The sequence below is a fragment of the Loa loa genome (genome assembly GCF_000183805.2).
Source record: "Loa loa unplaced genomic scaffold supercont3.342, whole genome shotgun sequence".
NCBI lineage: Eukaryota > Metazoa > Nematoda > Chromadorea > Rhabditida > Onchocercidae > Loa > Loa loa.
Window position 1 is genome coordinate 40,096 of NW_018108522.1, and position 13,137 is coordinate 53,232.

Genomic DNA, 13,137 nt, shown 5'->3' on the forward strand with positions numbered 1-13,137 from the left:
TATATATATATATATATATATATATATATATATATATATATATATGTATATATATATATACATATATATGTACTGAAGTCTATTCGTTTTTGAAGTAGCGGACTTTTTTCTAGTTCATCCTTCCTGCAATCGTTCACACAGCCGGGCAACCACCGCGAGGTCATCAGAAGAGTCCATCAGTATTAGTGCTTTTGCCAACCAGGGAGTTGGCTCAGCAGGTCGAAGAAGTAGCAAAAGATTACTGCAGGGCAACAGAACTGTCGATAACATGCTTGTTCGGTGGTGCTCCAAAAGCCGCTCAGGCCCGTGATCTTGAAAGAGGTTAGAATTTTATTGATTTTGTTTAGCAGTATTTTGCAAAGTGTTGCTGCTGTTAACGATGAAGGTTATGCGGTATGAAAGTATCCTAATTTTTATATTATATATTATAGTACTGTTATAGGTGTTGATATTATAATTGCCACACCGGGCCGTTTAATGGATTTTTTGGAAGTAGGTAAAACCGATCTTCGACGCTGCACTTATCTTGTGCTTGATGAAGCTGATCGAATGTTAGATATGGGATTTGAACCTCAAATTAGGAAAATTGTTTCACAGATCAGAGTAAGCATTTATTCATTCCTGTTATCAGTCAACAACATTTCCTATCATGATTGCTTTTCTAATAAACATTTTGGTTGTATGGTTTCAGCCCGATCGACAAACGTTAATGTTTTCGGCAACTTGGCCGAAAGATGTTAGAAAATTAGCAATGGATTTTTTGGCCGATGCGGCACATCTGAATGTTGGTTCTCTGGAGTTATCTGCAAATCATAATATAACGCAGATTGTTGAAATTATTGATGAATCGAATAAGCAGCAGCGTCTTATGGCTATTCTTAGTGACATTATGAATAAGGTATTACTTTACAGCTAATTTATAGCTATGCTTTGTATTGATATGCGTTATAAAGGTTGATATAGACTTTATTTATGACGGGAATCGAATGCTTTTTCTCATCAAAAGTGTAGAAATAATAAGTAAATACGTATCTCTATTTATATTTTTTTTCTTTTTTTTTGTAGCATGTTCGATTTCTTGCCAAGTCTATATTCTAATGATATATATCACCCGATAACATGGGATTCCTGGTTACAAATAACGTACTGGATGGATTGTAAAAACTAGTGATTGTGGGTTGAATAGTAACAGGACCATCGAGCTCAATTATTTATGATTTTTGTAATTTTTAACTGTTTCGCAAAGATTGAATGTTGCTGAGGAAGATCTTAGTCGTTTTTAAAGGAGTCGAAGAGCATATCGACGGACAACTACAAAGGAAATACATGGCGAAATAATAGCCAGAATCGAATGTCGCGTTCATCAGATGAGTTATGGGTCAGCAAAATATAAGTCTGGGAAAATTTGTTTGATATGAAATTTGGATTCGCTTTATATTGTATATTCATCGTTCAAAAAGAAGAAAAAATCGTTTTAGGAAGATTGTAAAACCATAATTTTCGTGGAAACAAAGCGCAAAGCCGATGACTTGACACGTTGGATGCGACGAGACGGTTGGCCGGCTTTGTGTATTCATGGTGATAAAGGTCAGTCGGAGCGTGACTGGGCACTCAGTGGTAAGTTTTACTCTTTATTCTCAATTTTTTCTTTTCTTGGAATTGGAAGAGAGAAAAAAGGAGGATTTTGTGTAATGGCAGTGAACTTTGAAATCGATCATCTTTCTTGGACTTTCTCCAATTATGTTGGTTTTGAAATTTCTGATGAATTTTCCAGAATTTCGAAGTGGGAAAACGCCAATTCTCTTAGCAACTGATGTGGCTGCTCGTGGACTAGGTAAGTTGCATTGTTTGGGACGCTTCGAAAGCATCGTATGTTTGTGACGGGATAAATTTCTGCGGAAGACTTGCATCAATAATATTAACGAGATTAGCATTCGGCGAGAGTATTTTCATGTGCTCGCTTGAAATAGCATTCAAGTTGGCGGTGGAAATAGAATTATTCTCTGATTGCATGCGTGTATGTATTCTACTGAGCTCTTGGCAGCAAGTCACAGATGGAACGATTTTAACGAGAACAGAAATTCTCCTCTTCTTTCACTTCTCGTAATACTGTGTGTTATTTGGAAATTTAGGGCATAATGGTGTAAACTTTAAAAAATACTGGTGATCTGGGATGAGGAAGCTTTGTGCTTGTGTTATGGCTCTGGCCAGTGACTGCTCTAGCGCGCGTAAAATGACATTTCAATTTTCTGTTTTTTTTAAAATAGTTCTTTCCCAACAAGTGAATACGATTTCTGTTATTCATAACCTTAAGATAGTTCGTATTTCTTTTTATTCAAATCTCAACAGTTGAATTTTGTAAAGAAAATTAGAAAAGAATGAAAAAAGAGATGAATGTCATCAGATTCACGCGCAAACAGAGGGGTCATTGTTGCTGCGTGTGCAGAATGGTCGTCAGCTGAAGGGAGGAAGTGGTCCGCGGTAAAAAAAAAAAAAAAAAGTAAAAGTTGGGCCGCATCGTACCTTTGCAGTTTGGCCTCTCAGAGTTTGGAGGCTGGACACCTGTTGCACACGCAAATTCATCGACAAGGATTGTATTTGTTATGGATTCAGCTGCCACACGACACAGCTTCCTCAACTTGATTACAAAGTGACGCACTTGAGAATCCAGGTTAGATTTCTCACCAATCGATTCTCCAAGTTATTGTCACTTTCCGGCATTTTGCTAAAGAATAAAGTAGGATGCATCATTTTGTTGCGAAAAATAAGTGAGCATTTATTTAAATATTTCAAATGTAAGAAATCCTTGGGGTATCCATGTGAGTATTACGTGGAAGGTCGGATAGTTTACATCGAAAGTTTATCAGTCAATACCTTTTGGCTTATGTAGCGAAGGAGGCTTGATTTTGGAATATTTTGGAATACATTCATTGATCTGCAGTATATTTTTCTCACTTGTTTAAATTCACGTTTTCGAGAAGATCCTTAATTTGATGAACCCATTTACCAATTGGATATTTGCGGCACAGTAGTTCATTAGCATATTATGTACAAAGCATACATGCTGATATTATAACAGTTTGGATTTAGTAAGTTAAACCCGTGAGCTATCCGACCTCTCCATGTATACGACTGTGTCGAAATTCTTTTCATCTGATTGAAGAAAAGTGGTGAATACTGCGAATTTCTGTAATGAATTTCACTCATGTTGATATTTCAACGCTCTAACATACTCTCGTTCAACGAATGCTATACCGAAATTCCTAGTGGTTAATTACAGACTTAATGCACAGGTATGAGAAGTGAAGACCTATCGATTTCAGAGTTATCTAAATTTAAATTCAGATGTTGATGATATAAAGTACGTCATAAATTTTGATTATTCAAATAATTCGGAGGACTATGTTCATCGTATTGGGCGAACAGGACGACGTGATAAAACTGTAAGATTTGTTTCCGTCTAGAACTGTTGGATTTTCAAATTTACGCTCTTTTAATTGACGATTTTTAAGAGATCCAGAAGTAGTGACCTCGTCCACTTTATTTGCTTGATTGAAAGCACAACGTTGTTTTTCAGGGTATTGCATATACATTCTTCACCTATGCAAATGCTCCAAAAGCGAAAGATCTGATAAAAGTTTTGGAAGAGGCAAATCAGAGTATACCCCCAGAATTACACCAGATGGCGAAGGATAACTTCAGTGGAGGACGTGGAAGGTGAGCTGTAGTCGTACAGTCAGATGAGGGAATAATGAGTTCCAGCGTGATATTCGGCCATTTGACCAAGTTTGGGATTTAGGGATTCTATTAATTTCGAAGTTCAGTTTCGCACTTCAATTTTTTCATCGGAACTTCCCAATTTCGTGTATAAGTCTAATAATTTTAGATATGGCGGCGGTTACAAACGAAGCTATGGTGGTGGCGGTGGTGATTTCGCCAAGAGGCCCCGATTTGATGCACCAGCACGAATGGGTTATGGTGATGGCTGGTGAGCAGTTTGCATTCGGCCTTGGATGCATTCATTCCCACATGTCTAGGCACCATCGTACCTATTTCTTCGAGATTCCTGGGTCAGATACCACACGGCCCTTGGAAGAATGTTTCGAGGAGACATGTGTTGTTTAAAGATCACAGGACAATCAATTTGGAAAATGTTTTTGCATTATGTTCTTTATTGTTCGTTTCGTAGTTAAATGTGAATTGTTTCTCTCTGTGTTTATATATACTTGTGTCTGTTCAGTTTCGCTACTCCCAACACTGAGTCATTGATGATCTTTAGATATATTGGTATCAAATCTTGTTGTAACTGTATTGATGAATCTTCCATATTGTCTGTTTGTTATGATCATTTCATCTTTCTATAATTGTAATCATCAAAGGCACTAAAGTACTGCTATGATAACATAGCTGCTCACGTAAAGCTCCAAAATTTTGTCTGGTAAAAATTATTTTCTAAAATAAATGAAAAAATGAATAGGCATTGTGAAAGAATTCGTAGATTGTGAGGGATGAGGCAGCCACCAACCCATTAATAAGCGGCATTTCTTTTAAAGGTTAGAAAGGGTAAGGGTAAGTGTTCCATTCCGAATCCAACTGAGGATCTTTTAACCCAAATTTGGTTTGGTATCTCATATAGCCGAATGCTAGGCTTATGTTGCAAATACGGTTGAAATAAAAGAATTTTTTATCATTGTTACATACATGGCAAGCAGCAATGTCAATCCGGGTATTCACGATAATTGAAGCCAGCGTGAGCCATCTGTGGCATGCGATGTATGCCAGTGAGTCCGCTTTGTTGTTCCTTGGTGAGGGTAAATGACACCAATTCCTGCGGTGGTCTTTCTGGTGTCAATCTGAAATGAAAGTCATCTGGCAATGACCTGGAGCTCGAGAGATATTTCAACTGGGATGGCTGTAGAAAAGCGCGGGTGGTGGGATGCGACAGTCTGGATTGTGAGGTTGCGGGGTTGGTGGCACTCTGTTCCCAGGTTGCTATTTTAGGTTCACTTATCCCGAAAAAAACCGATATTTGTGGTCACTGGTTCCCATTGATTGTTCAAGCCTGTCCATAATTAAAAATTTAGAACAGGTACAAGTCATTTACGTTCTCGGTGGTGGTAATCTTCGTATTTTCCGACCCAAGTAGCCATCTTTCTTCTGGAACAAACCACTGGCCATTTTGTAGCCAAATCGTCGATGCATTTGTGCTGAACCGAAAATCTTGTCGTGGAATTCTGCATGTGACAACCTGCCAACTGTAGCCATGCATTCTTTTGACAAAAGAAATTCGTGTTTGTGAGGTAGCTGAAAAAAAAACGACATAATTTTGTTAGTTTGAAATACTCAGTACGTAAGAGCACCACACCATTTTTGAATAGTTCTCTTGCTAAGTAAACCCAATCGTTGTTGCAGAAGAACTTGTCAGTGTTTCGGATTGTACATACAGATATACTATACAATTATAATAAACTTCGTCAAATGGTAGTCCCGCGTAACGGAGATAAATTCCCAATTTGAAACTTTTATAATTCATCCCAGACATCAAGTTACCAAGTTAATTAGAAGTTTAAGTTTAATTTTTTACTCAAAAATTTAAAGAACTTGCCCTGACAATAACAAAATCGCCCTGATGCCTGATAATCTCAGCACATGTGCCAGCAGTAACAATAAAGACATCATCATCCGTTGAAGGGTACTTCCGTTCATTTGGGAATTTTTCCACTGAATTAACTAATGAACCAGGTGCCAACGCTCCTAACGGATATGCATTCCCTTCTATTCCTATGAAATTATTGAAATTACAGTAGCTTTATAAATTTATCAAGCTGATGACCTGGATTCTGTTTTAGGAAAATCTCCTAACCTTCTTGTGGACTTTCAGGTATGTAACACGTCGTACTGATAATTTGTCCAGCCTTCATATTCTCCGTTGCTAATATCCATCGTTTACCTTCCCAACCAGCAACAAGCGCAATAGAACATGTCCTATTTGGATCTCGTCGTACTTCAATAACCTCAAAAATGTTAGATTATCTTAACATTCGACATATGACTAGATTAGCTTATGGCGTACATTAGCCATTTCTATTTGGTGCTGAATTTCGTTCTATTTTACTAAGCTTCCTGCACGCTAGAATTATCCTTCTTATTGTTAAGGCTTTTAACAAAAACTAACAGCAAAAAATGGTTAGAACTGCAAAGATCAAAAGTCAGGTAATTTTTGTAAAACCGACAATAGTATAAGAAATATCTTCAAAAAGTTGTTACTCGTTCATCATAAGTGGCATCAGGCTCTTTTGGACCACGTCGATGAAAATCGATCATGAAATAGTCGAATTTGACACCGCCACCGATATGTTGATTGACTTTTCGACCTAGCAAAAAAAAGATTTTTTTTTTTTTGGGATGTGGTGTCAGTAAAATCGATAGCCATCTTATGCAGGACTATCATCACATTTAACGTTCTGATCTGATAGCTTCAAATGAGTATTAAAATGCGATGGATGATAACATATGTAGAGTTAGAAAAGGAGAGATATTTGTGAAGAAAGCAATAACAACAATGATGCAAAAGTCAAAATAAAAACCTGTTTTGGGGTCACGTCCACCAAGGCGATGTAAAACTAAAGGTTCATGCGTGTATTTTCCTTTTGTTTGCTTTTTTAGATCATCCATATCCCAGAGATATCTTGGTAAAGGTTTTGTTCCACGAGCAGGCATAAAACGCTTCGTCAACATGGACAAAACATGCGGTGATAAGTGAACGCAACGTAATGCGCTCCTCATACCAGTTTGCATTTTAAATTAAAACTTTCTGCAATATCTTCAAAATTAACGTATTCCCAAAAGTAAATCAATCAAATTATTAATCATACTCAGCATGAACAAAGAGAGCTAACGTAATCCTTATTTGTTATGCAAACATATCATCCTGATATCAAAAACAAAAGATGAAGATGAATTAAATTAACTAATTAAATTAACGCTCTGCGACAATCCATATATGACATGAAGATACAATAAAAGAAATTGAGATTTATTTGTTCGGATGAATTTTATGCAAAATGATAAATCTTTATCAAAAATCACATTTTTACGAAAGACATCAAAATTTATGAAATAATAAATGAATTGTACAGGAAATTTTACATTTCTAGACCAATTTCACTATTATTTCACTTCTTGAAAAAAAATCGAAGCACCTCTTATAACTCAGTTACATAACAATAAAGATTAGGAAGGAAGCATCTAATTGATACGATTATATGAAGCTGATAAAAGAATAAATGTTTTGAGCAACTCTATTCAGGGATCATTAAATGAAGACAAAAATAGAATTGAACAATTTTGCTGGTAAACCATTTTGCCATAGTATGAATGTAATATTTTTGTTAAAATTTGGTACAAAATCTATGTCAAAAACACTAAAAGTGAGTGTCATCATTGAATTACTGCTAACAATATGACATCAATTATTCAGTTTAAGAAAATAAGAATGTATAATGACACAATAGTAAACAGCATGAACATTTCACAGCAAAACTTCAAAAAGAAAAAGATGTATTTGCTATCACAATCAAAACTTAGTTATCATTTCCAGTAATACAACAGTATGTAAGAAAAATATCCTTCCCATATAGAATTCTTCTAAATGTTTTCAATTGGTTTAATGAAGCTACTTCATAATAAATTTCAGCAATTCTTCAATTTCATAATCTCTGTTCCCCACATAACATAGATTGCATTTTCTCCCAAATTTTTCACCAATGAAATGAATAATAATCGCGCAAAATATTGCTAATCACTAGTTAAGCACTGGAAATTTGATAACTTTTAGAAATGCACAGAAGAAGTAGTAAAAAATTTCGATTCTTCCTTTTTGAGCATTTTCAAAAGACGATCGACATGTGCGCTTGCTGATGCGCGCGTCACAAATGGGCTTAACACACAGTGTAATTCATAATTCGAGGTAACCTGGAGGAACTTTTTTTTTTGTAACACAATAAACAATAATTTAAACTCCTTTCTCAACTTAAATTTAAAGCAAACCAGTAACGATATCCTGCAGAAGTCACTTTCAGTATAATAGAGATGAGTATCCCCTCATCTCATATTCAATTCCTCGCAAAGTCTTTTCAATAGATAGATTGAAACTAATGAATGGGTAAATGTAAATCTTCTTCGAAAGAATCTTCAACTATTCTTGGTAAGCAATTGTGCCATGAATAGAAATGAATTTCAGTGCTTAGGATATTTGGACTCTTGTAATATTATCGTAATTTTCTTCCGTTGCGATCCTAATTCTATTTGACATAATATATAACAAAATTTGAAGTTCTTTATACTTTTATGTCATCATAACATCTGATCGTTCATGCACTTTAACTCATCATTATATAAGGCACATCAACTTCATAAAATAGGCTTTCGACATCAGTCTATTCTTATCAAACTGAAAGTAATTCAAATAATGTGCCAGATTTTGCACTGAATAAATGAAAACATAAGCTTACATTAGACAGCAAGCAACATTCTGGTCTTGTAATGAATAAATGCCTCAGACTAGGTGTTCGCATCGCATAACCAAACATCTTTTTATAATATTCTTGCAACTTCCAGCGTTCACTTTTACTGATAAATGGCAATGAATGCTGTGAACAACATATTTGGCTTGAGCAGCGATTCTTATAAGTAAAATGCCATAAATCCGAAGGAACATCCTATAAATATCTTGCATTTCTTTGATGAAGTTCAAATTTCCATTAATGCCTCGAATTTTGAAACTGCAGGGGGTCACCTTACTCATTGCTGGCAGTGTTAGCTTAGCATGCAATTCAATTTGGGTGTTTCAACAGAAGTGACAAAGAATCAGAGTTGTCGGAGCATGGCGAAATATATTTTCGAAACATTCAAGGAAAGAATATTTTTCGACATAAACCGAATTAGCCGAATAAAGTGCAGGAAACATTCTTATCCAGACCCATAAATTAGTTTCGCTGAAAGGATTCATGTGCGATCGTGTCAAGCTGACATAAAATTTAAGAGAGATTATAGAAATTGCTGCATTGAATGCCCACACAATTTTGACGATACTTGTCATTTACCGATTTGCCAACCAAATCCTTTCATTATTTTGTGTTGCGCTTATCGCATACATAATAGAAATAAAATACCGTTTGAATATCGAAAAAAGAAGGATTCTCCACAGCATTCTTTAATGAAGTACATAACTTCGATGAACATAACTTAGTAATAATCGTTTCTTTCACACCACGAAGTGTTTCAAATGCACCACGTTCCAATGATAACAGCAGCAAACACGCGCTACTGCCTTCCCAGATAAAAGAAACATAGGCATAAAGAAATCCCCTAAATTATTTTACATACAAATCACAGAAAGGTTTCATTTAAAAAAACAGGTACGGCTTTAACTAAGAACATCGCAGCTGCTTTCCAGCATAATTTCAAGCTTGGACAACGTCAAAGATATTAATCCATAAATGAATTTTATCATATATCAGTTGGTCAATAAAAAGTGAGTGAACTGAAAAATATTCTGGCATATATTACAGACACCCCCGATACAATATAAACAACAAATATAATTTTCTGTCATGCAATATGAGAGTGAGGCTTCACTCTTCACCTCAGTTATGTTAGATGTTTGGGAATGCGACAGACATCACAGATGGCTAGTTGTTTGCTTTCAAAATGATGGATAAAAGAAAGTTGAAATAAATTATGTCCTAAGAAAGAAAAACCAAGCTATGCATGGAAAAACATACGTATCGTTAAATTGTGGTAAGCATATTGGTATCCAATTATCAGCATTCTTCAATGACGGGTTGCAATCGATAAGATTGATAAGAAGATGTAAATCGCATGGATTTAATGCGATACCCTTCATCCGAACCACTGTGATCAGCTGTCGATTAGCTATAACCAATCCGTATACGATATTTCCAACCTAAAATGAGATTATTAAAAACAAAACAAAAGTAGGGAACGTTAGAGCTACAATACGTATAAGATGCAATAAATCATGTACGAAAATGGTATGAATCTTCAAATATGCAGAAAAATAAAAGTCAAATTTGAACAACTTAACTTTGCACTATTGACTGCCGATACAATTGCACTTGTGAATTGCTCCCGATCTGCAAAAGCCATAGGAAATATCCGAATTGAACGCATGAAAACTGCAATGTCATTCCTGTAACCGCATACTATGGCATTCAAATGTCGATCTGTACCTGAAAAAATATTTTCCACGCATACAATAGACAAAAGAAATGTTGGATGTTAGAGAAAAGTACGAAATCGAAGTGATAAATACTACTTTCTATCTAACATCCACTTAATTTAGTCTATGCCTCCCTATGGCATGATTTCCACTTTCTCTCTGACACACTCAAAAAAGTATAAACGGCATGGCGAAACACATACCTCTGAGCAAGAATCGCAAATCGAAATTAGGTCCTTTAGTTTGAAAAATCGAAATCAACTGATCCCGACAAATTATTGAAAGCATCTGAATTGCAGAATTTTTAGCTACGCCAAAATCTCATAATTATGCACTTACATATTGGGATGAAGTAAATATGGCCATGCTTTTCCGCCGTCCAGTCCTTCTACACTACCGTAAAGCAGAAGAAATTAGCGAGTTGGACATTATAGAATTTCAACTTTAATTTAATATAAATTATAACACAAAGTATTCCAAAAGTACTCCCTAAACTATCAAATTAGCGGAGGAAAAGTCACCTGTTTGTAAACAAGATCCACCTGAGCATCCAGTTGAAACCCGTCACGTGAAACAATACATAAAATAAGTGGACTTCGATAGGAGAACGAAATTTGCATATGAGCTGAACGAATTCGTTTAAGACTGTCATTCCATGAAGTAACAACCATAACGAATGTTTGAATGAGTGCAATAAGTGAGCATAATTGCTCTTCATGCCCACAGGAGGCGAAGATTGGTTTGCCAACTTCCGACAACACAAATACCTTAAGAAGACAGAGATGAATTAATAATGAAAAAGTCGAAAAATTAGTAGTACTTCAGGAATTAGTTGGGGTAAAAGTGCCCATGTAAATCTTTTTAATAATACCGTAAATTCACGACGTGCCAATTCATCAAGCAAAGCTTCATCATCACATCTGTTTTCCTCATATGCTCCGTCATCAGCTAACCGTAATCCCTGAAAAACCATTCACTGCAATGAAACCAGAAACTCCTCTGCAGAATATAGAACGGAATCCAAGTACTATGAAATTAACAGAAAACAAACTGCTGCAGTCTTGTCGAGGTCAACATCAAGTTCCTCGTTTGTTTCAGGTATATTTGTGCCACCAGGCACTGCTGATGCCACTTCAGGTTCAGAATCCAGCTTCAATAATCCATCCAGCTCGTCGTCACATTACCAATAACGACGCAATCCTAGCTACTTGAAAGGTGCTGTATAAAGGCAGAAAATTCTTCCCAGAATTTTGAAATAGAGATTGCAAGATTGCAATTTGTACTCTTTACCTTCGAAATTAATTCCAAATACATTTTACTAGTTAGCATCCCTTCATTCAATCACGCTTAATCACTAATCCCTCTGCTTACCCTAAATTCATTCGTGAAAAAATATTTTATGTACAAGAAAATGCCAACTTCAGCAGTTTGCGCTCCATATTGTATGCCTAAGGAGACAGTTGAAATTTTAAAATTATTTCAGTGAGAAGGCTTGTAAACTACAGCAATAACCTGTTAGTCTGCATATCATTAACCCGCTGAGAATTAAATATTCCAAGTTATAAAACACTTGAAATAAGAATAATAATGTCCCAATAATTTGACATTTTCGGAATGTAGACGGTTAGGTTCAGAATTGCAGTAAATTTATTTACATGATGAATGTCATTACTATGTGATGTTACAATTGAAGTATTGTACATACAAAACGAAAGTGCTATCAAATAGTCACAATCCCGAATAAAATAATAACAACTAAGCGATTTGCCAAGATGTAGTAGAGCATAATATATACACATTTCTTATCATATTTCATTTATTTAACATGAATCAGTCCTCATATTTAATTTATTTAACATGAATCAATTCTATCGTTTTCTTAGAAATTTACAATTTCATTGTTCTAAACGCTTACCATCACTGTGGACATTGGATAAGTACACCCCTAATACCGAGGAATGCCAAGAGCGATACTACGAGTTTTTTCTAATTTCTATCAGGTACAACTGTAATTTTTGCATAAAACCTGCACTGCAACACGGCAATTTTTGAAGTTCATAGTATACCAAGCTAAAGGATAAGCATAAGAAAAACAAATACATTTAAAAAAACAAATACAATACATTTTTTTTGAATTACTTATATCAGACCTACTTACATTCTACTTTTATTGTCAGACAAAAAAAGAAACATCCACCATTGTTTCACGATCCTGACAAAGAATTGCAGTACTTGTCTGTCATCCCAATGTTTTCGGAAATATTCACAAGATTCATTTATATCACATCTGCTTACATTCTATTCACATTATAGACAAAAAGACAAATTTATTTTATGACCGCCTAATTAAAGCTTCGCATAACAAAAACTGGTTGAGCCCTGCTATGAACCCAATATAAAAGAAAAACTTATATATATCCGAAATCTTAATTAGCATTGGCAATTTGCGCACGCTAATAGAAAATTTCTCACTTTCTGGTCTCTAAGGAACGAGTCGGTTCATCCTTCCTGTATGTGTGTCAATTACCATCTTTCTCCAATAAAGTCTGGATGTTCTGCAAAAAACGAAACCTTAGACCAAGGAATATGCATAAATACATCTAATTCAGGTTATCATAAAAAAAGCATATTAGGGGAGTGTTCTTATTATTCAACCCAATCCCTTGAAAAAGTAGGACTTAAAGGAGAGTTCTAGCATAATATTATGATATTAAATTGGAATTCAAACGCACCTTTTGTAAAACTAGATTTTTCGACAGCGTTTCCTCAAGCATACGCTGTAATCGTCGATTCATATCACGTATATCAGCAGCTGATTCATCCATACGAACCATTTCGAGCACGCGACGAAACCGCAAACCTTAAATGACCAGCGGTTATCACATATGAAAAGA

General features: G+C 35.4%; 4 protein-coding genes across 7 annotated transcripts in view; 1 reads left to right on the plus strand and 3 right to left on the minus strand.

Moving 5' to 3' along the window:
• The window catches only part of LOAG_18523 (DEAD box polypeptide 17), a 7,392-nt gene extending 2,714 nt beyond the window's left edge, over positions 1-4,678 (plus strand). Inside the window, exons 6-14 of one of the 4 annotated variants that reach the window (XM_020451183.1) lie at positions 114-321; positions 443-603; positions 692-898; positions 1,286-1,378; positions 1,479-1,617; positions 1,775-1,834; positions 3,346-3,443; positions 3,578-3,717; positions 3,887-4,678. In XM_020451183.1, coding sequence (XP_020305056.1) covers positions 114-321; positions 443-603; positions 692-898; positions 1,286-1,378; positions 1,479-1,617; positions 1,775-1,834; positions 3,346-3,443; positions 3,578-3,717; positions 3,887-3,992 — 1,212 coding nt within the window. In that variant the 3' untranslated portion in view covers positions 3,993-4,678. Of the gene's footprint in view, positions 1-113; positions 322-442; positions 604-691; positions 899-1,285; positions 1,379-1,478; positions 1,618-1,774; positions 2,229-2,531; positions 2,672-3,345; positions 3,444-3,577; positions 3,718-3,886 lie in introns of those variants that run through there. The other 3 variants (XM_020451185.1, XM_020451184.1, XM_020451186.1) reach the window with 3 other exon arrangements.
• Positions 4,679-4,692: 14 nt separating this feature from the next.
• On the minus strand, positions 4,693-6,899 carry LOAG_08167 (hypothetical protein). The gene is made up of 6 exons (XM_003143699.2): positions 6,588-6,899; positions 6,268-6,374; positions 5,864-6,014; positions 5,606-5,781; positions 5,105-5,304; positions 4,693-4,853 (listed from the first exon to the last, which is right to left on the minus strand). The coding sequence occupies exons 1-6, from the start codon at positions 6,796-6,798 to the stop codon at positions 4,718-4,720; spliced, it is 981 nt and encodes a 326-aa protein (XP_003143747.1). The 5' UTR covers positions 6,799-6,899; the 3' UTR covers positions 4,693-4,717.
• Positions 6,900-7,750: 851 nt separating this feature from the next.
• On the minus strand, positions 7,751-11,545 carry LOAG_08168 (SAND family protein). The gene is made up of 9 exons (XM_003143700.2): positions 11,295-11,545; positions 11,115-11,204; positions 10,765-11,010; positions 10,447-10,531; positions 10,123-10,253; positions 9,786-9,967; positions 9,174-9,369; positions 8,514-8,720; positions 7,751-7,974 (listed from the first exon to the last, which is right to left on the minus strand). Exons 3-9 carry the CDS (start codon positions 10,912-10,914, stop codon positions 7,834-7,836), a joined length of 1,092 nt encoding a protein of 363 aa, XP_003143748.2. The 5' UTR covers positions 10,915-11,010; positions 11,115-11,204; positions 11,295-11,545; the 3' UTR covers positions 7,751-7,833.
• Positions 11,546-12,762: 1,217 nt separating this feature from the next.
• LOAG_13773 (hypothetical protein) overlaps positions 12,763-13,137 on the minus strand; it is a gene marked incomplete at both ends in the record, with an annotated part of 3,784 nt that continues 3,409 nt past the window's right edge. Inside the window, 2 exons of the mRNA XM_020448727.1 lie at positions 12,763-12,798; positions 12,976-13,103. Of these exons, the coding sequence (XP_020301151.1) occupies positions 12,763-12,798; positions 12,976-13,103 (164 nt within the window). The remainder of the gene's footprint in view (positions 12,799-12,975; positions 13,104-13,137) is intronic.

Bases quoted from the DNA above. Each gene is read 5' to 3' on its own strand.
- LOAG_08167 (XM_003143699.2), bottom strand. From the start codon at position 6,798: ATGCAAACTGGTATGAGGAGCGCATTACGTTGCGTTCACTTATCACCG. The intron at 6,375-6,587 runs GTTTTTATTTTG...TTTTTTTGCTAG, and splicing joins TGGACGTGACCCCAAAACAG to GTCGAAAAGTCAATCAACAT. The intron at 5,305-5,605 runs GCAAGTTCTTTA...TTTTTTTTTCAG, and splicing joins GCGATTTTGTTATTGTCAGG to CTACCTCACAAACACGAATT.
- LOAG_08168 (XM_003143700.2), bottom strand. From the start codon at position 10,914: ATGGTTGTTACTTCATGGAATGACAGTCTTAAACGAATTCGTTCAGCT. The intron at 10,254-10,446 runs GTATGTGTTTCG...ATATTTTTTCAG, and splicing joins TTTGCGATTCTTGCTCAGAG to GTACAGATCGACATTTGAAT. The intron at 8,721-9,173 runs GTATTTTATTTC...AGATATTTATAG, and splicing joins CTTTTTTCGATATTCAAACG to GATGTTCCTTCGGATTTATG.